Consider the following 22881-nt stretch of genomic DNA (forward strand, 5'->3'; position numbering starts at 1 on the left):
TTACAGTTTTATTTGATTAATTCAACATGACTAAAAAAAAACATCCCCAACAGATATCCTAGATATTTAAAATGTTTATTAATAATAAAAAAAAACGAAAAAAAAAAAATTTTAATAATTTGTTATTTATTTTAATAAACGGAACGTGAATTTAAAAAAAAGATTGCAAGAAGAAAAAAAAGATGAAGACATAAGTAGTAAATTAAATAAACATGGATAGATTGGATAGATATGGATAGATAAACACCAAGATAGATTGAAAAATATAGCAATCGAGAGTGAACAAGAAACCAAGGAGGCTAAGAAACAATTTAACCCCTTAATACTGAAAATACTGTAGTGGTGTCCACATAATCATTCTCAGCGGGTGTCTGCATCAACAAAGAACGGAAGTCCTCAAAAGAAATTTGTCGTTAAAGCAGAAAATATTGAAAAACATATCATATAAAATAAAATAAAAAATAATTGTAAAAGACAAAAAAAGGCAATGGTTACCCTGTGGATATTGAGTTTGTAAATGCTCGAGGACACACAACAATGAATTCCCCGGGATTTTGAACAGTTCTTGAAAGACGAATACCCTTCTCATGAAGTGCACGCGGTGAGATCATGACGGCGTCAGAGGGCAACCAAACCCGTTTATTTTGTATAAAACCTGGCCAAAGCTTTTGAACAGCACTTCGGAAAGCCGGCTCCTGATCGACTGACAGACCATACCTATAGTAAAAAAAGAACTTTATTTAAAAGAATTCATACAGACATTGTAGGTCATCCATTAATAATGATAATATCGCTTTAATGGGTTCTGCAAAAATGATTCATATTACTCTGTATGTTCTAACTAACCTTAAAACATACTAGTAAATAACAGGAGACCGTGTTCGCAACATTCTTCCTAACCATAATAGATCAAATATGAGATGATTCCGACTATAAGACAAGCTCCATTTTTTCTTATACGCCGAAAAGTGGGTTTAAAAATAGATATTGTTTAGATCGTAAAACAGCATGTGAATTTCTCTAAGAAAAAGGCTGTTACATTCTTCTGTATACAATTTATAAATGAATATAAAAAAGGAAAAACTGCAAAGCAATAGTAAAAAATAGGCATAAAACAAATAGTAAAAAAATGGGCATACAGAATTTCTACTGTTATGTCTTTCCCAAAGTTATTACATTTGAGAGAAATATATTGTAGCTCCTTATGAGCATTTATCTTGCCCTGTCAAAAATATCAAGAAAAATGGTAAACGTTAGGTACTGTTATCTTTCAGCAATTCAATGAAATAGTACAAATATTTAAAACATTTTAAATAACCACCGAAAATCTAATGCCGATAATTTTTTTTTATTTTTTTTTATAGAAAAGTTTTAAGAGATTGTGCGAAGGTATAGAAGGTACATATGCCTATGAAATTAAATGAAACTATTTATAAACGTTACAAATACCAGCTAAAGACCGCCACTCTACCCAATTAAAAAAGAAAACAAGAGATAACACTCAGCAATATGATAAACTCAAAACTTCTTACTGGACAATTTATTATGCTACATGCACAAAAAACACCCTACAATTTAACGACCTGTTTTTTTTTCGGCTATTAGCAGGAGTTTGCACTTTAAACGTTGCAAATATCCAAATAAAATTTGATATAACGGGAAAACTTGTTCAAAATAAGAGTTTGCCAAGATATAGCACATTATTTGTCCTTCAAATTCGTTACATAAAGTACATACTATCAGTTGCGGCTGAAAAACAATATAATTCTTTCCGTTGTTTTTTCTAAATTTATGAATCACGTAAATTAAAGCTTAAAGCTCAACTTTTCTCCCTTTTAAACATATCAGTAAAAAACCATTTATTTACGACTTCAAAATGTCTGTAATCAAGGGACAAGGGGTTCCCACTGATGCGAGCTCACGCAAAAACGGCAGTTTTTGCGTGACCCGTCAAATTTTCTCCGTTTTTTGCAGCAAGTTTCTGCGTTACATAGGTTCAACGGGTGCGTTGAAATAGTTATAATAAGCCGTTGAAAATAGCCTACTTTATTTTGAACTTAAAACTGTGCTGAGCAATAACTTTAAAGTAACTGAGAAATTAAACATTTTTATCAAAAGTATTCCATTAATAATTGACAAACATCATAGGGCCCTGTCCTTTTAATACAAAATTTTAATAGGCGAGCTCTGGGGGGATATTTTCAGGGAAATGAGCCAAAGAGTTGAGACTTATATTTTTCATTTAGGCGTAGGTAGTTTAGGCTAATATAGGTTAGCCCTTGGCTTCTAGAACTTGATTTAGGCTATTCCTATATATATGCTTTTTAAATGTCTTTATATCTTTGTGCTTCAACGGCTGTAGTGGACCGTTTCTGTGTGCACATTTTTGCAATTTTTCTGCATCCGCTATTCGTGAGCGGTTTTGCGGCAAAAAAATCGCACCAGTAGAAAGCAAAGGTTAGTGAAAATTTTGGCCTGTAAAATTGTGTGACTAGTTTAGACAGCAAGCTAAATAAAGCGGAAAATCAAGTAGGTTTGTGAAGGATCTAATTTAATAACTAAAGTTTTTCTCCTTTACTGAAACATCAGGTTCTATAGAAAAATTCTTCTTTCATTGTACAGTTGAAAGAAAGGTTCATGCTTATAGCTTGAACATTGGACATATTAAATCCTGTCTCTAAGTTCACCATAGTTTTACGTTAAAAACTTCATCCAACTAACAGACTACAGCCGAAAATCCAGCATCATTGAGGTATTTTTGTTTCCATTCAACAACACAATATGCAAAAATATATAAAAAAAATATAGCATTTAGACTATTTTTAGTAAGACATGGAACAACTCATGTTTTGTTTTTATTTCTGTCGATTCTAGCAAATAAACAATTTACCCAAGCAAAGAAACATACCGCATCAGGAGCGGCATTCCGACAGCTTTGACAACTTTGTTAAGCTCTTAAAGCCTTTCAAGTGTTTACACTTAAAAAAATGAATATAAAGAGATATTAACTACAACTATATATCAATCTTTTAAGATTAGAGACAGGGGGACAGGGGGGAGGGAGGAATAATAGTCGGATTTCCAAAGGTCTATTATTGGCACCGTTAAAAATTTAAAGCATTTCTGCCAAGATTATTGTAAAAGACGAACACCGATTTTAGACGCTTTTAAGGCTTTTCTTTTCAAATTTAAAATCCCAAAGGGAGAATCTACATTGCTACTGAACAGAAACCATTTACTGAACAATAAACCCCCAAAATACAAACCAAACATGAAATAAATTAAGCAGAGGTTGTAGACAACTTAATTCCAAAGAGCTAATTAGCGAAGCTATAGTTCTTTGAAATAAACCTTTAAGGCTTAAATTTTTTTTTTTTAGAAGTCAGGCAACCTTACTACATGCTACAAAAATAAGTAATTCCATAAGCTTCTAACAATAACTCCATCTTTGCCATCAATGTTCCCCACTAATAAACCCCCTTGAAATCACAAAGAAACCAAACATATCTTAATCAAATATGATAGATGACTTGGTTAAAACGCTTATTGTCTGAAACCTAGATTTGCTTATATTGTCTTTTGTTTTGTTTATTTCTTTTTTTTTAGCAATAAAATGCCACATTTGTCTGTAATGAAAGAATCTGACAGAGTCGAATCAACATAGGATCAAGTACACTTGGTTTTGTTTTGACACAAGTTGTCTTCATTATGTACGTGTTCGATAGATTTTATTTACACGGCTCATACCCAAAGACCTGTGACAGATCATTAATATAACTAATCATGTATATTCTTCCCCCTGGACAGATGGCTTCTCTGGTGTCTCAATATTTATTTGCAGGCATGGGTATCTGGAAATATAAACTCTTCGATTAATATGAAAAATCCCAAATCCCAAACTGAAAATGAATGTCTAATGACATACGACAAAAGTTTTCTCTAGATTAACAGGATTGGAAGAAAGTTAAAAATAGAATATAACAAAGCTAAGGTCTATAAAGCATAGTAAAGGCTTACCATACACGAGGTGAGCCTGAGTGCCTGAATTCACTCCAAGGAAGCCCGTGTGGATCACGGAACCAGCAACAAGCACTAAACACCATTCCGAAATGCAAAATTGTTGCAGTTACACCAATTATTCTTGACATAAAACAGATTCACTGCTATTTGTCAAAACCTATAATTATTTGGTATAATTAACCACATAAATATTTTATAAATTAGGGAACGAGGAAAACAATTACAGATTATCTATAAAACAGATAACAAGAAAAGTTACAATTGTATTTTTAGTAATAGTCTAATTGTATTCCACGCTAGCCAAGCTCAGGTTGTTTGTATCTAGTAGTGTGTTTTGCGTAATGCAGAGAGGAGAAAACTTGTGGAAGCTTCCTCACTTCTCTACTGAGATATACACAACGAAAGAGCGATGAAAAGAAAAAGTTTCTACAATTTTTGCTCTTTTCGGCAAATGACTGCTACAAAATGAAAAACATCCCGACGTTCTCCCATTCGATGTCCCCCAGGCAGGACAAGATCCAGTTTCAAACCTTAGCTGCCTAAGTTCCGAAGCAACCTAATCTTGAATTCTTTTGTCCATGTTAAGATAATGTTAGTTTATTTTCACCACTTACAATCATGCAAAAAATAAGCAGAGTAAGAAAAAAGAAAAAAAACGAAAGGAAAAACATAAAGAAAAGTTAACTTATGTTTGGAAAGTTGAAGAAAAGACAAAATCTTTCCTAAGTCCTTAAGGCACGATTAAACTTTGACACTTTGCAAGAATCATAATTCGCACATACATTAGAGCTAAAAGAATCATATCATATCATTAAGAACCAAACCCACAGGAGACACGTAATTGCTTCAGAAAGAAAATCTTTTAAAAGTTAATTGTCATATAATTTGTCCAGGGATGATTTTCCACATACTATTAGAATGGAGAGAAATTTGTTTCACCGTAATTTTAATTAGTCAAAAGAGAGGCTTACTGAAAGATTTACAAGGTTGAAATATGAAACCCAAATGATCGACCCAATTTCCGTTCCTAAGGTCACTCCTGGACCAGCCATTGTCAACCTTTCATCTATAAAAATCGACTTCATTGAAGAAAAAGTATGAGAATGAGGACCAAACTATCTTATTTGCCAAAACGGGCTCCCTTTACAGTCTTGATAGCGACTTCAGAATCTTCTTTCCACTGATGTAGCGCTGCCATCTCAAACTCTGATACAGTGAGATCTTGCATAACTAATAGGCTTTACAAATAACAAAACAAAAAATTCATACGACAGAAGAAAGCTAAATAAACTTCGTACAGATTCATCAAAAATAATCACTAAATGCACTAACTAAAAAGCATCAATTTTTCTGAAACTTTAATATTAAGCATCTTTGACGTGACTTACATGTACACAAGCATCGATGTTTCAGAAACGGAACACGTATTACAACATAAAGTCGAAAACAATTATCATCCAGTCGACGAGTTGGCAATCAGGATCTAGGGGGCCACCCCCCCTCCCAGATTTTTTCTGGCGCCTTCTTATCCTGTTTTTCCCCTTTTTTATTATTCATTTTAGAATAAATTGGTCAATTATTGGCACCTTTGTCACATTGCTCCCCCCCCCCAAGATTTTGCTGATTGGCACCCTAGTCACATTGGGCCTCCTCCAAAATTTCGATCCAGATCCGCCCCTTATTGGGCTAGACACTGATGTTCTAATGAGTTTGCTTCAATTATATAACAAATATTCCACACAATTTTTAGTTTCGAGGTTCTTATTACCAATAAATAAAGTTTTCGTATGGGAGCCCCTCTTGTCAGGTTTGCTTGCAAACATTCACGACGAATATATTGACAGTTGGGCACCTAATTCTAATTTTCTTAATCGTTTGTTTTGAGGAAGTTTCATGAGTGATCCCAGGCCAGCGTGAAATTATAGGGAAAATGAGCAGAAAGGTTTTCATGGTTTTCAAAGGTTTTCATCTTAGCACTAATGATACGAAACCCCAAATGACAATAGAAAGAGAAAAAGAACGCACAATACAGTTCCTAGATGTATTGATCATACTTAGTATCGATAAGCTCGATTTTAGAGTTCCTACACAAAATAAAAGATGCATTTACTTTAAGCCTAACCATCCTCCTCAAGTTAAAAGAGGCGTGGTAATAGATCTTGTATATCAAGTGCTTAATATCTGTTCTGAGCCATATATTCAAAAGGAATTTGGTAGAGACATACATTTTAGAAATGGTTACTCTATCCCTCTCATTAATACCGTTATTACCCAGAGGTTAAACAGGCATTCTCTTGAAGTCAAAAGTCTCATATCTGTAGAGGATTTTAAGAAGCCCACAAATACTGTTTACCTCCCTTACGTTACGAAAATTATTACAAAACTAAAAAGCGTTAGTTTAAAGAAATTGCCTGTTATTTTAAAGCAACTCAACTGTTATGAATCCCCTTAACTCCAGTAAAGACAAAACCCCAGTTTCTCGCATAAGAGGGGCGTATCCAATAGAGTACAACTGTAGAAATAATTACGTTGATAGAACAAACCAAAACTTAGGAAAACATTAACAACAAAACCAAAAGCACAACAAAAGTATTGAATTCTGATATTAATTCAATATCTTGAGATTCAGCTTTAAGTAATTAAGTTTTTGATAACCCCGACAATTCTGTACTATTTGACCAAACGATTCCAATTAGCAATGCCCTAGGAATTAAATGAATTGTCCGTGAAGCCCTTGAAATTAATATCTAAATAATAACAAATTCTTAAATAGAGACTTGGGTAAGTATACCCTGTGTATGCCCAAATTTAATTAAATCAGTAGCCAGTAAAATCAGTAGCCAATCAAAATGTACCCATACCCAAACGGCAAACAAGACGAGCTGCAAAAAGAGCAAATATTGTAATAAGGAATTATTACAGTTTTTAATCGTTTCAAACAATATAAATCAATAACCTTTTTGTCATTCTTGGCAGAACCTTCGTTAGGTAATGACAATAGGACTCAATCAAATTATATATATATATATGTATATATATATATATATATATATATATATATATATATATATATATATATATGTAGTATATCATAGGCTGCGCGCTAGCGCTGCCTAAGTAAAGAACGATGTGGGAACAATGTGTTTTTTTTTTTTTTTTCTCCATACCCGGGCACTTCGTATCGAAGGAGTTGTCGTAGAAACTTCGAAAAGAGCTCATTCGTTTGGAAATTGGAGTGGCTAATGCCTTTTTTAATAGTCGAAAGTGATTGGAGGGCAACTAGTCCCCCCCCACGCCCATCATTCCCTCAAACACATCCGATCAAAATTTTGAGATAGCCATTTTGTTCAGCGTAGTTGATTTCCAGATAGAAAATTATGTTTTTGAGGAGGACACTCAGAAATTACAGAAATTACAATAAATAACCGAGTCAAACTCAAAACGAGCAGAAATTAACATAAGTTGGGCTCAAAACCCCTATGCCTTCCCAAGGCCCGAACACAAATTTCAATTTAATTAAAAAATATAAATGTTTTTACTTTTATAACATTAATAAAATAAAAATTATAAAATAATTGTTTAATAAAATTAAATATATTTATTTTAAAATTACAATGCATATTATTTTTTATTTTTCAGTAAAGTGCAATTTTTTTTCTGGCCTTGAGAAGGTATAGGGGTTTTGCCCCCAACTTATGTTAATTTCTGCTCGTTTTGAGTTTGACTTTGTTAATTATTTTAACTTCTGTTCGTTTTGGGTTTCATTTATTTATCGATGCTGATTTGTGGTAGTTTCACGCTTGGTAGATTATTTGATTTTATTTTTGCTCATTTTTGTTTAATGGAGTTCTTTACTTTTCTTGGAAAAACTTATTTTGTGGAAAAAGTTTTTTTAATTAATATATATATATATAAGATGGAAAGGCAGTGCTGAAAAGGCAGTATGAAGCAAAAGCAGAGTGATCTTCATCATTGTTTATATGAGCTTTTCTTGAACAATTTTGAAAACGGCAATCATAACTTCCTTAGGCATAACTTCCTTAGTCAAAGTGACCTTAATGAGCGAAAAATGATCACAATAAGACCAAAGTGTAAATTTTTTTTAAAGTTGGGGGCACGGGCACAAAATATTAGTTGTTAGGCTTATTGTCTTTCGGGTTTGGGGTTATGTGTTCAAAATTACACAATTCAAAAATCAAAATGAATTTTTCAAATTTATTTTTTTAATTTTTTAATCACAGAAACAAGTTTTTTATTTCTATTTAGGTATGGGTTTGTGAGGAAGTTCTAAAAAGGTACAACTGTAAAACATAAACCAAATTGAGTTTTTGACTTAGGGGGGCCCGTGCACACTATGGGACCTGGTAGGTGGATTGACATGGGGGGGAGGGGGGAGGTAGCTTGAAACTTCCGAATTCCAAAATCCACATGCTCAGTTGTCAACGAACAGCTGCCATACCATAAAACAACTTATAAAAATAAAGTTCGAGACTGAATAAGCTATTAATCAGAAGGCAAGCTATTCCTTGTTTGGCATAAATTGTTTCCTTCAAATTCAATAGAATACTTTCAACAATCTAAAAATTCAAAATAAAATCCTAGAAATAAAATATCTTAAGATGATGAAATACTGAAACAGTTCAATAGTGGAAACTAAATAAAAAAAAAAGTTTTTAAACTGAAAGTAAGGAGCAACATTAAAACTTAAAAAGTCACGAATTTTTTAATTTTTTGTTTGGGTTAGTCTCCTCCTAAATACCAAGCTCTTTAAACTCAATAATGAATTTTTTACCACGTACTCAAGAAAGACGCCAGAATCACAAGCGTCTTTTAATGAGAACACGAGTAATATTGTTTCATATAAATAAACACATTGACATCTAAGAGCGAGTTCTCGATGCGGGGGCACTCCCCTACAGACACTTAAAAATTTCTTTGCGTTTTAAGTTTTAATGTTGCTCCTTACTTTCAGTTGAAAAGACTTGTTTTTTTAATTTAATTTATGATCGTTTTTAAGTAATGCCAGGAAATCTGTCCCCATCTCCACGCAGGAACGCCACTCCCATGGAAATATCCTCTAGACAATTCAATCCCGGTGAAAGTTTACCCCTGATAATTACCCTTAACAACTCCACGCGTAAAATCAAGACGGAGAAGAGAAAGCAAGACGTTTAAAAAGAATTTTGTACAGGAATTCTGGCAGATTCCCTCAGCGTATAATTTTCCCTGACAAGTTCAACCCCTACAACTGTCCCTCCCCCACGCCCCTTATCCCTGTGAAAACCCCCACGACCCAATTTCTCCCCCCCCCTCGAAACTTTATTACTTATTAAAAAAAAAAAAACCTATTTATATAAAATGTGCAAACATTATTACTTAAATAACTTTACCCGGGGGGGGGGGGGGGGGGGGGGGGGTCAAGCTATATCCAAAGGCATAGGGATTAGGCCTTTCAACTATGATCAGCAAAATGGCTATCTCAAAATTTTGATCGGACAGCTTTGAGAAAAAAGGTGCGGGGGAGGGGGCCAGGTTGCCCTCCAATCTTTTTGGTCACTTCCGTCTTAATTTCCGTTCGAACAAGCCCTCTCATAATATCCTAGGACCATTGGGTCGATACGATCACCCCTGGGGAAAAAAACAAATAAACAAACACGCATCAGTGATCTTTCTTCTGGCAAAATTCCACATTTTTTCAGATAGGAGCTTGAAACCACTACAGTAGGGTTTTCGCATACACTGAATCAGATGGTGTGATTTTCATTAAGATTTTAATACTTTTATGTGGTGTTTAAAAATTTTTTAAAAATTCAGGTAAATTTTTTTCAGGCTCTAGGACTTTAATATGTAAGAATAAACGTAATCAAAATTTTATATTTAAAATAAGAATAATAATACTAATCTTTTGATATATCTATTTTTATCCAAATTCCGCTTTTAGAATTACTGTTAATATTTAGAAGTGTCGATCCTTACTTACAGTTCATTACCGAAAACTGTTTGAAAAAAATATCATATAAGTGCAGCGGCAATATTTAGGAGCCAAAAAATATTAAGATATTGAAATAAAGTTTAATTTATTTAATTAATTATATAAAATTAAGCTTTAGTAATTAAGATATTGTTAATTTTACTTAATTGACATTATCATATTATTTAAGTGAATGTAAAATCACTTTTAAAACTCCTCAGCCCATGGAGACAAATTGTCGCCCATCAACACAATAGCTCTATTAACCTTGATTTGTCAAAAATTTAAAGGTATTTCTAGATAAACGAGGCATTAAGTACTGTCAGGTGTGATAACACACAGTGTGCCTTAATTCAGGGTTTTCTTAAAAATAATTCACCAAGAAGATCATACCTACCAGCATTCAAGATAGTATAGTAAATGCAGCTTATTTGGAGGCGTTGCAGGATAAAATGAAAAGTTCATGGGCTTCCCAGGTGAGATCAATTTTAAATAGTTATGGCTTATCATGAGTTTGGACTGACGGGACCCGTGTCGGTCTGTGAGTGTTAAATGTAGCAAAATTAGAAAAGGGTGTTCTGGATGATAAGGAGATTCAGAAACGGCAGTATGAAGTTGCGGTAATGGCAACCCTCGGCGTTTACCGGCCCGGGAAGGAGGTCTGGAGATATTAAAGCGGGTTTAAATAGTAAAAAAATTAAGTGGTATATATCAGGGAGGGGTAATTTCCTAGCACTTGGAGAAAGGAGGACCTAGTGAGGGATGATAAGGGTACTGGACGGTCCTTGGTGAGAACCTATGTCTGGATAACCTGTCAAGGCTCTGATTCACGATCTGGCAATTTGTACTGAATTACTGGATTTTTGCACTGACTTAGTTTAGTGTACTTTTATGACTAGTGAGTGGTGGGTTTAAATTCTGGGATATAAATAGAATTTAAAATGAAGAACAAGAGAAATATATATACCTCGGGTACTGAACAATCGCGATACAGGGGTGTAAGGGGGGGGGGTGAGTGCTTAAAAGAATTTTTACGTGTGTGCAGCGTGGGTTCGGGGTTGGTTGGATGGTTTGTGAGACCTTGACATGTGGGATTTATATAATTAAAAATATGCTATAATTAAATTCTATTATGTGTAATATTATATTTAATTTGTTTTTGCAATCATATGTTATTTAATTGTTACTGTTATTTACAATATGTTTTTATCGTTATGTGTGTTATTATCATGTGTTTTAATTTTGTCTGCAGGTGTTTGTATTTTCTTTTTTTTGCCTTGGCCCAAAGAGGCTTTCGTTTTGCAATAAAATAAAAATATGTAAAAAAAATATCTATCTATACCTCATCGGGACATAAAGTATTATAGTATAATGTATGAGGGGTCTCATATATTTTTTGAAAATCAAATTGGCAAGCAATTCACCAAAGTATAAATCTGGAGTTTCTTTATATTCCTGTTAAAATTAAAATAAAACGCAAAAAAATATCAAAAATATAGTCACTACATTACAGAATAAAGATATTGAAATTCTTGAAGAAACTCTGTTTGCGCTAGGGTTTCTTGCTATAATTTTTACTTTTTTTTTGACAAATTAAAAGTTCTTGAATTATCTAATGGAAGATCAGATACGTTAGTTAGTCCAACTGAAGCTAGACTTGACTGAATTTGAAAAAGATATACAGTAAAATTTACCATGTTTGTTCATTCGTGCCCGATGGGAGACAATGAAAGTTGACCAGCTTATCAGTTTGAACGACCTACTGAAATAACACTTACTTTTGGGTTCCAAGGATGTTTAGCTAAAGGCGATTTCGAGGAGGGGAAACCACAACCAGTTTCTCCGGCGTCGACACTCCCAATGAGTACAAACGTGTGCTGAAGTTGAGTTTCAACTAATCGCCAAAACCTTCCCTCTATAGTCTCGCAAGTATCAGAATCGTAGGTTAGTTGTGCACTTGCATTCTTAGCAACCCTCTTAAGGTCCTGAAAAATAATTTAAAATTACATTACAGATTCTTCAAACCATATTTTACATAAGTGTCCAGTGTCCGTAAAACCTGGCCACTCGCGTAGGGTCATGCTAAGGACAGTTGAAGTCAAATTTCTTAGGAGGAATTTTATAATCAGAGTCTGGTTATCTTCAGATCATCACAAGAGAGTGCACCATGTTTTAATAACAATAATAATTTAATTCAACCCACTGTACAAGCATGAAATGCACTAAGAGAAGTACAAAATATAGGAAATTAGAGAAAAATGAAAGCAGTATCAAGAAAAACCTCACAAGAAAAATAACATATCAGCTACTTAGACAACACAACTGAGCAATATAGTTAAATGGAAAGTCGAGAGTATTATCTAGACACCGGAAGAACCTGTCCACATGCTGTTCATTTTTGAAGAAATATAACACACGCCATATCTATTTGAAATGTACCGGTTGCGAGTACAAAGCGGCAACTGCAGAAGATATTTTCAAAAACGGAAGAAAATAGAATTAATTTTTTTCCGCTTAGATAGTGTCAAAAAACTTCATACAGGGACCAAGAAGAAGACACGTGGGGCGCAAATGAATTGTAAAGTCTGCTCAGGGTTAATTTGTGAAATTGGCCTTAAAATCCAGCAAGAAGCCCCAACGATTTTCTAGGCTTTTCTTTCAATGCTGAGATAACGAGTGTTTTAGAAGTTTTAATATTTAAACTAAACGGAAGACGTAAATATTTAAGAGATATATATGCGGAAATAGTTGCTGGGCCAACATTGATAGTTACGGGAGGTTGCTGAGACGAACGTTAGACCTCATATCTAATCTCATAGAGAATAGAGCAGGCTAAGTTAACTGTATTTTGGAGAGCTTGGTGATCGTCTGGTAGAAGAAGAATGTCGTCTGTGTAACAGAGGTGGCTGACATCAATGTAGGGCTGAATAAGGAATGGAGGAATATTTTTAGTAACGGTTCAGATGACATAGCTGAAAAAGTTTAAACTAAGCACGGAGCCTTGTTTCACACCTTTCCGAACAGTGATGGAATTGCTAAGCGGGATACCTAGCTGCACCCGTATGGAGGGTATTGCCATACCAATTCCATTAGACACCGTATAGAAAAGAGTTTACTCCAGTTCTCAACAGATAAAGAACAGCCTGTGAATGAATAATGGAATCCAACGCCTTTGAAATTCTGATCGCACACACATACAGATTCTATTTCAGCATCCGATGACGGTCTAAAACAGCCACAAAAGTTGCGTGTGCGTTTTACACGCCCAAGCCTTCACAGAATCCGAACTGGTTGTCTTCATGGTTGCACCTTGTGGGTAATTGGTCTGTACGATTCACAGACCTTTGGGTTTTTGCCCTTCTGTAGGGCAACAAGACGTTCCGGAAGAGTAGTTGAAACATGTTGCTGAGCAATACAAGCCTTAAATAAAAGTGAAGAATATTGTATAAGAAGTTGTGTAGGGGATAGGACGTGGTCAGTTTGCACCCCACCGTTTCCTGGGGTTTTACCAGGTTTCATTAGACGACTGTGGGTCACGACAGCTGAAGGTGTAACAATAACGAAGTTCTTCCGGTGGTAGCGCTCGGACACATGGCGGAGGATCTCATGTATATAGGTAGCTAAAACTGGAGGAGGATCATCAGAGAAAAGCTAGGAAAAATATTTTTGTCACGCAGCAACATCGATCGAGTTAGATTGCGAAGGCACACTTGGTCTCAGCTTCAAAACTCTCTTCCAAAGTTGATGAGGTTATTTTTTATCTCATGTGCTGCCGTTTGGACTTGTAAATTTTTTCAACGGCAAGAGCTTTTCAGAACCCGCGTTTAGTTGACTTAACTATCAAAAATAGGACCCAAACGAGGATAAACATAGCATCCGAGCATAGGGTTTTTGAGCCATACTCATGTTAATTTCTACTCGTTTTGAGCTTGAAGCGGGTATTTGTTGTGATTTCTGTTCTGTTTGTGTTTTATTTCTTTATTGATGTCTATTTGTGGGAGTTTTATGCTTGGTAGCTTATTTGATTCTATTTTTGCTCATTTTCGGGCTTAATGGAGTTCTTTACTTTTTCTTGAAAAACTTATTTTGTGGAAAAAGTTTTTTTAATTAATTTCTGTTCATTTTATATTGACATAGTTTTTTTGTCAGGGAAAAAGAAAATAATAGCTTGAATTATTCCGGTTTTTTCTTTAAGAATTTATAGTTTGACCTGCTATTTATATGCTGGAGAAACTTTTTCAGCGATTTTCAACAGACTACAAACTAATGAAATCTTGATACAAATAGTACGGTTTAATTTGGTCATATACACCCTCTAGGTTAGACCCCGGCGCCGCGCCGATAAGGGAAGACCGGCGGCGGCGGGGCCACCAACAGCACGCCGCGCCGCCAGTCAGATGTCGGCGGCGCGCCGCCGGCGTGACCAATGTTGACCGCAAGTAATGTTTTCATCAGACTTTCTCAAATAACAGCTTAAATTTACAACAGATTCGAGCCTATTCATGAGTTCAAAAATTCACAAGTCGCTGGCAGGAAACTGCTTCGTTATTCATCAAGAGAAGTAGAAATGTGGTAGAAACGAAATGGCTGTAGCGTTTCAGAACCCTTGCATAATACGTGTAGTTGAAGCATTTATTGGCAATGTATTCTTAACATAAATAATTATAAAAACCAGTAGTTTTTTCATCAAGCATTACTGCCGAAAAAAATTCAAATAAAGTAACACAAAATTAGTCAATTATCTGGGTAATAACTTTGAATATAACCTTGATCTTAGAAGCTTGATTTTTTCATAATGCCCTTTTCCTATATCTGTTGTGTCCCCTTTAAAACATTTGAAATGGGCTACTTTTTTATTTATTGTTTTTTTTAGCTCTTTTGGATTCTTAAAAATACTTCTTGTATTAAAAAATTGTTTTTAAGTAAAATTTAAAAAAATGAATGTTAAAACTTCTTGTATTCTTTTTATAATATATTCCATGTAGGCTAAGGCTCAAGTGCTGCTGTTTTATTGATTTTGACTGCTATTTTGGAGATTATTCGTTTTTTTCTTTTGGGGATTCATTCCAAATTATAAATTGATAAATACATAATATCAGTAAAATTATAAAATGCATCTAAAAGGAGTAAATTTATCAAATTGAAAAATACATGGTGAACACTTCACTTAAGAATACTTTTATTACAATTGAAAAAAAAACACTTACTGGTTTATTTGGTATGAATACAGTTTAAATGCTATCTATTTTATTTTAAAAAATTAAAAACTCCTCCGTTTTAAATGTAATTAAATGAAATAATATGCAGAATGAAGTAGGTACAGGAAGATGTTGAGAGTTTCATCCTAGTTTTTCGCTTTTAATCCAAGCAAAATGTTAGGACACTTAGTATCAGTTATTAAGTTTAAGCTTTGATTTCCAAATGCTCACAAAAATTACCAAATTTAAAAAAATCGCAACAATAAGACTTCTGTGGTCAAAATACCCAAAGACTTCTCTTTGATTGCCACCCAGGCTCAAAGCCTCTCCTATGGTCATATCCATGGAAATCGCCAGAGTTTCTTTTTAAAATGACTTGCAAGCGTAGTTAGGGGTATTTAGCCTTTTTTGCTTTTCTTCAAAGCTTTGAAAAAAGTGTTATAGTATTCGAAATGTTACATGTTATATTTGTGCATATTTTTGGTAATCATTTGTGGGGTGATTGAATTTTTTAAACCACTGTAGATACGTAAGAACATTGCAGCATCTAGTACTCTGAGGTCATAAGACTCTCAAAGACTATTCCTTGGACCTCCCTAATTGAAAGCTTTTATTGGGACCTGGCCTTTAAATTTAACTTGGGCGCTGGACCAAAGGCGCCGGTGTCACTCGAGCGCAACGTTAAGTGGATATGTCGATATCACTTTCGTTACACCAATTCGTTTTAGTGTGACTCTGCCTGGTACTTATGAATGAATGTTTTCAAATTAAACCCGTTTCATCAATAAGAAAAAAAAACGGACTGGATGCATATCTCCCTTTTCCTTTGAACGGTAAAACCATGTAAGTTCTATATCTGGCACGGCTAACGAAAATCTTGTTAATTTTTGTCAACTTTTCAACTTTTTCGCACCACTACCTTCACTAAAAAAAATCAATGTAATACCAAAACATAATAACTCCCTATGCCCACCCCCCTATGGATACTATCTTGATAGGATACCGTCTTTGCTTTAAATAAAAAAAAAGTAATTAACTTATTGGCACCCCTGATTTAAAAAAAAGTCGAGTTATTATCATTTAAATATGATAGCTCACTACCCCCCCCCTTCTCTGGATACCACCTTTATAAAATGCCGTCTCTTCTTTAAATTAAAAATAATAACTTTTTGGGATCCCTGTTTTCAAAAAAAAAATTTAGAGAGATTATCATTTAAATGTAATACCCCCCCCCCCCCTCTGGATACCACATTGATAGGATACCGTCTCAGCTTTTATTAGAAAAATAAGTTACTTAATAATTAACTAGGTCACTATATGGTTGAAACCAACACGCAAAATAACGTTAAACACCTTAGTGTTCCTTGAAAAAAATTGAGGGTACACGTAAAGGGCTAAAAAGACAACAACAAAAATGTCGAAACTATTCAGATATGCCTCAAGTTATAGGGAAGCTAAGTCTTAGTTTCGCCGTGGAATTAAATAAGATACAAATGATCTAATTAAAAGGGAGCATACACAGAAGCCAAATTCCGACAGTAGCCTATGAGAAATTGCAAAACACACAAGACAATGAACAAGTCTTAATGGGGGGCCCTGGGTCTATCAAAATATTTTAATGGTTTCCCAGAGACTTTGATATAATTTTGTTCCGTCTCTACTTTAAATGAAAAAAATAATTATCCTTTTGGTATGCTTGCTTTCAATAAAAAAAATAAGGTCTTATCAGTTAAAAATGATCGCACCCTATCCCCCCCCTATTGGCAATAATTTACAATTCATTTACTAGAAATATTTTTTGGGTAGCTTCTGAGAAATTGATTATTAAAAATTAAGGCGTTCAACAATTTATTAATAAAAATAAAGAAAAAATTATATAAAAATAGCAAAAAAAAAAAAAAAAATCCGCAGAATTCAATGTTTATATTATAAGAACTTTTTCGGCTGTAAATTTCAAAATACAACGTATGGCTGAATAGGGATCGCATTTAATGAGTTATATAATTATATTAAACTTTAAAATAAAATTCTTGACTACGAACGATGGTAGAAATAGCGATTGAGAAACTACATTCAAAATGATTTAAACTCATTTCATAAAGACGATACTGTTTTTTGTCAGCATACGAAGAACTGTGTATATTGCAATATTTGCAATTGCATATTGTATCTGTCTTGTTTTTATGCAAAGTAACAAAAGAGACAAAAATTAATGAACAAGAGAGTAGTGAAGAATTATGGCATGCAAAGTAATATTTGGCGGGGTAAGTCACTGGTGATAAATCGCTAGGGGTGGCACCGTGATTGCGTGATTTTTGGGAATTCGGGGAACCAAATTTTTTTTTTCGGGGTTACGCATAGTATTTCGGGGAAATACCCGAAAATTCGGGGATAGTACAAGCCCTGTTTGATTTCTAATCAGGAAAATCGAAATACTAAACCACACGAGAAGGTAAAGCTCCGACTTTGCGGTTGACGCAATAAAGAAAATTAATTTAAAGTCGACCGAACGCCGCCACCTCGGTCGGCGGCGGCGCACCTTTGGCATGCCGGCGGCGTTCCGACACTGCGGCGGCGTTCGGTCGATCCGCCGGCGCGGCGCCGGGGTCTACTCTAGGTGACCTGATAAAAATAAAACTTAATACCATTCTCAAAAATTATATTTATGGTCTTTGACAACCTGGATAAACTTAAACTCTTTAAATTTAGTTAAAGTTAAAGAGCAGAAGTAGCAATAGAAGTAGCTCCGGGAGTTTGAACTTAATACACTCAGCCTTTATTGGTATATTGCTGGATGTATTATTGGCAGCCCGCATACACACAGTGAGTTTTTATTTAATTTTAAATCAATATTTAGTTTTAAAGGATAATAGACAAAATAAATAATTTCGGGGGATCAACGACCCAGTAACCCAAGAGATATAGTTGCTAGACCGGTCCGCTATGCTTAAGAAAACGGCTTTCTGAAAATTTTGATCGGAAGTGTGTGGAAAATTATGAGCTGAAGAGGAGGCTGAATTGCCCTCCAGTCACTTTTGACTCCTAAAGAGGACACTAGTACTATCAATATACGATCAAATTAGCTCCTCTAAAATATGACTGATAGTACTAGCTATGATATTGATTGTATGCCCTTTTAATTCCTGTTTGCATATAGTATTTTCATTCAATTGAAACTCCCTCTAAGAGTTCCCTGAAAGTTTCAACTTAGTGTCATTAGTGTCGTCAGTCAAAGTAATCGTAGACAAAACTCTCTTCCAAAGTTCACATTGACATTGTCTTCTAGCTAGTTCAAAATCCGCCACAACGTGCCCCAAAAGGTCAAACTTAATAATTTAAGGCGTTATTGTGATATTGCTTTGTCACCTTTTTGAAAATCTCCATGAAAATTTTTCTTTTTATTTTATTTAAACATCGGCCTAAATATTACTTTAAAGATATACATTAAGCCACGTCGCTTTTTTTTTATAAGTATTTACACAGCACAGTTGGATTTTTTTTCTAAACATATAATTAATCAGATTATGAAAGTTTATAATTAAAAAAAACGAGAGTTAATGAATAATTTATTTTAAGTGCTATTTACAACATATTTTGCCATACTATGTTTTGATTTAGCTAAGTAAAGTGTCAATATTGTCCAAAATTTTGTGCTTAATAAACTTAGCTTCATTAGCAGTAGTATTAGTATCAGTAGTTATAGTAATAACATTAGTAGCATAATCAGTAGAATTAATATTAGTATTCTGGGCTTTAGTGGCAGTAGTAATAGTAGCAGTTATAATAATAGCAGCAGTAGTAGTAGTTGTAGGAGTAGAAGCAGTAGTATTATGATGCAACTATTGTCGTTTGGTTAGTTCAACATACCCCATAACAAGCAGTGTAAATTTTAATTTCATACACAAAACTATTACTAAGATACTGCTGATATGCCTTTTTAACAACATGCATATGGATGCCGGGTTGTGATTCAATTTACCTAATCCCCTAAAAATTCCACCTTAATATCCTGAGTTATAGTTGTAATGCCAGTCATAGCAGTAGTACTAGTACTCAACTTAATATAGCCAGAGCAATGACAGTGTCGATATGTCTTTTTGACAACATAGATATTAAAGTAATTCTTGAATTTTCATCTGAATGCTCTTAGCCTTAGAAGTAGATGCAAAAGAAGTCGTGTTTGGAGCAATAGCAGTAGTAGTAGTAGATCTAGTAAATGTAGCAGTGGTAGTAATATTAGTAGCAGATTGCGCATACTGCCTTTTGGTCTATTGATCTTCCCCTTTCAGCATGTTCTGAGACTTCCAACTTAATAAAGAAATCAATTCTTCAGGTACACTATTTTGCAATATAAATGCACTAAGCGTCTTCTGTTAGTTCGAATTTTCCATTAATTTTCTCTCAGATTTTACCTTCATAGACTTAACATTGATAGTACTAGCACAATAGGATTGCGATAGCAGTAGGAGAAGTAGTTGCAGTGTTAATGATCCATTAGTAAAGTAGTAAAAGTAGTAGTAGCAGTATTAATAGTGGTAGTAGTATGTGGATCTTTCCTTTTGGTCAACTGAACATCCCTTTCATGGTGCCCCCGAGGTTTAATCCTGAAAAGGTAAGCCGTTCCAACAATATTGCTGATCTACGCTTTTGACCCTCTTTTGACGCTCTTATCCCCTTAATATTCTAAGCCTTCCAAGGTGTTGCAATTGAAGTAGTAGTTGCAGTAGTTTACAAGCAGTAGAAGTAAATGTAGCAGTGGTAGTACTGTTAGTATTGATATGCATATATTACTTTTTTGTCAATTGATCCTCCCCTTTAAGTTTTTTTTGAAAGATCAAACTTAATACCCAAATCCATTTTTGAGATACGCCCTTTTGAATACCTGCATCCAAATATTGTGTTTTGATTTAGTTCGAAGTCCCACTCAATAGTCTGCCAATTTCTCTCGTTCATACGCGGAGCCTTAATTGTACTACCATCATACTTGTAGTGGTAGTAGTAGGAGCAGTAGTAGCAGTAACAGTGAATTATTTTTATTAGCAGTAACAGCAATAGCAGCAATATTAATAGCAGTATAAGCATGTATATTTTGCCTTTTGGTTAAATGAACATCCCAATCATGATGCCCCTGAAGTTTCCTTATGATGTGATGGGTCATTCCAAAAATATTGCTGATAAGCACGTATCAATAATCTGTATACACATAGTATGTTTTGATTTAGTTCAACACTCCCCTCAACATTCCCTGAAAGTCTCACCTTCATGTCCTTCGTGTTTTGAGATTAATTAAAAAAAATCTCCAAAAAATAAGTTTTTCAAAGAAAAGCAAGGGCCATTTTAAACTTAAGCTCAGCAGATACAAATATCTGTTAAAATTCAAGCTCAAAACGACCATAAATTACTATTAAAGAATAAATGAAACCCAAAACGACCAGAAATTACTACTAAACGAACAAAAAAAACCAACTGCGTGATTGACGATATACCGGAGACCAATGTAAAGACAAGTACTTTATTCTGTACTTCATACTGACAATAAGCCTTAAAATTACGTTATAATGACGAGCTGGTTATCTATTAGAGGGTAATAATGCTACACAGAAAATATTAATTTTTAATTATTGGCTTTTTCTAGAGCTGCTCAATACGTATATAGTTTCACTACAAACAAGAGTTTGGATACTGCCCGCTTCCTTAACTGTAAAGAAAAACCAAAAGCCTACTGCGTCATTGACGCTTAACTGAAAACGAATTATATTACAAATGTTTTCTTTTCCAGTTCTTACAGCATTGAAAAAAAAAATAAAATTGCAGTGAAAAAAATTCTTGAACTGATGGATCTTTCAACAATTAATATCATTATACATCAAATATTCAATTTGATGTTGTTTATACTTTCCAAGACTGTTAAAGCCACTATAGTTTTCAGTAAAGCGACAATGACGCAATAGGTTTTAGACTTTTACAGTAAGAGAAAAAGGTGATACCCACACTCTCGTTTGTAGTGATTTTTGTTCGTCTCAAGCTTGATTTGCACATTCAATTTAAGTTTCACTTGTTTTAAGATTTATTTATTCATTTACATTAATATCTATTGTATGTTTGTTTGCATTGATTGTTTATCTAATTTCTGTTCTTTTAAGTTTCATTTATACTTCAACAGCAAAATATTTTCATATTCAATCAATGCATTACTCGCTTTAAGATCTATTTATTCATTTATATTATTACTTGTTGTATGTTTTTTGCTATGATGGTTTATTTAATTTCTATTCGTTTTGGGTTTCATTTATTCTTTAATAGTAATTTCTGGTCGTTTGGAGTTTGAATTTTAAAACGAAGTTGTATATGCTGAGCTTAAGCTTAAAATTGTCTTTACTTTCATTTGTAAAACTTCTTTTTCGTAAAGTTTTTTTTAAATTTATTTTTGTTCATTTTCGACTGCAAAAAATTTCAAGTTTTTAAAAATTCCTTCTTTCAAAATCAAATTAAAAAAAAAATCAAATGTTCATAAAAGTATCAAAGTAACAATATTAAAGAGGAAAAAAGGGTTTGTGTCAACCTCGGAGTTTTTATTATCTGATGTATGAACTATTTTTAACAAAATGGCTACCTCAAAATTATTATAGGATGGGTTTGGTGAAAAAAGGGCGTAGGGGGAGGGGCTAATTGCCCTTCGATCTATTTTGACTCTTTAAAAATGAACTAAAACTTTCTATTTTTAATCAAATGACCCCTCTCTGAAGTTTATAAGAGCATCCCTTCTATAAGAACCATATATACCCCCAGAGAAAAACTTTCAACGCCTGTCCCTGGTCCCTGGGGGGTTGTATCGACCCCGGTGTGTTAATATCTGATGTTTTAAATATTTTTAACAAAATGTTCATGTCTAATTTTTATTGGATGGGTTCATCCATCCGATAAACCCAAAGGCGTGGAGGGTGGGAGGGGCTACTTGCCCTCCGATCTTTTTTTTACTCTGAGAAAATGAACTAAAACTTTTAATTTCCAAATGAGCCCTCTCTGAATTTTATACGAGTATCCCTTTCATAAAGATCATATACAGCCCCAGGACATGGCTCACAATGCCTGCCCCCAGGCCCTGGTTGGTTGTGTCGACACCGGAGTTTTTGGTATTTAACCTTTGAACTATTTAAAAAATGGCTATCTCAAAATTTGTATCGGATGGGTTTTGGGAAAAAGGGGTGCGCGGCGGGCTAGTTGTCCTCGGATATCTTTTGATTCTTAAAAAGTGAACACGAATTTTCAATTTCCAATCAAATGAGCCCTCTCTGAAGTTTATACGAGCATCTCCTTCATAAGAACCATATATGCCCCAGGGCATAACTTACAATACTTGCCCTCGGGCCCTGAGAGGTTGCGTCGACACCCGAGTTTTGTTATCTAACTTTTGAACGATTTTTAACTTAATGGCTATCTCAAAATTTTTATCGGATGCATTTGGGGAAAAGGGGGCGTGGGAGAGGGGAGCTAGTTGCCCTCCAATTTCTCTTGACTCTCAAAAACTGAACTTGAACTTTCAATTTCCAATCAAATGACCTCTCTATGAAATTTTTACAAACATCCCTTCCATAAAAACCATATGTTCCCCCAGGGCATAACTTACAACGCCTCCCTTCGAGCCCTGGGGGGCTGTGTCCGCCCCGGAATTTTCGTTATATTGTTTTTGAA

General features: G+C 34.3%; 1 protein-coding gene across 1 annotated transcript in view; it reads right to left on the bottom strand.

Annotated features, from left to right (window-relative positions):
- The window catches only part of LOC148947659 (jumonji, AT rich interactive domain protein 2-like), a 62730-nt gene that overhangs the window by 28570 nt on the left and 11279 nt on the right, over positions 1 to 22881 (bottom strand). The window contains 6 exon segments of the mRNA XM_089095971.1: positions 496 to 717; positions 4018 to 4147; positions 4150 to 4177; positions 11770 to 11976; positions 13334 to 13642; positions 17709 to 17811. Coding sequence (XP_088952097.1) covers positions 496 to 717; positions 4018 to 4147; positions 4150 to 4177; positions 11770 to 11976; positions 13334 to 13642; positions 17709 to 17811 — 999 coding nt within the window.

Source organism: Artemia sp. Qi Xiang Cuo, chromosome 10 (assembly GCF_049724085.1).
Source record: "Artemia sp. Qi Xiang Cuo chromosome 10, ASM4972408v1, whole genome shotgun sequence".
NCBI classification, from domain to species: domain Eukaryota; kingdom Metazoa; phylum Arthropoda; class Branchiopoda; order Anostraca; family Artemiidae; genus Artemia; species Artemia sp. Qi Xiang Cuo.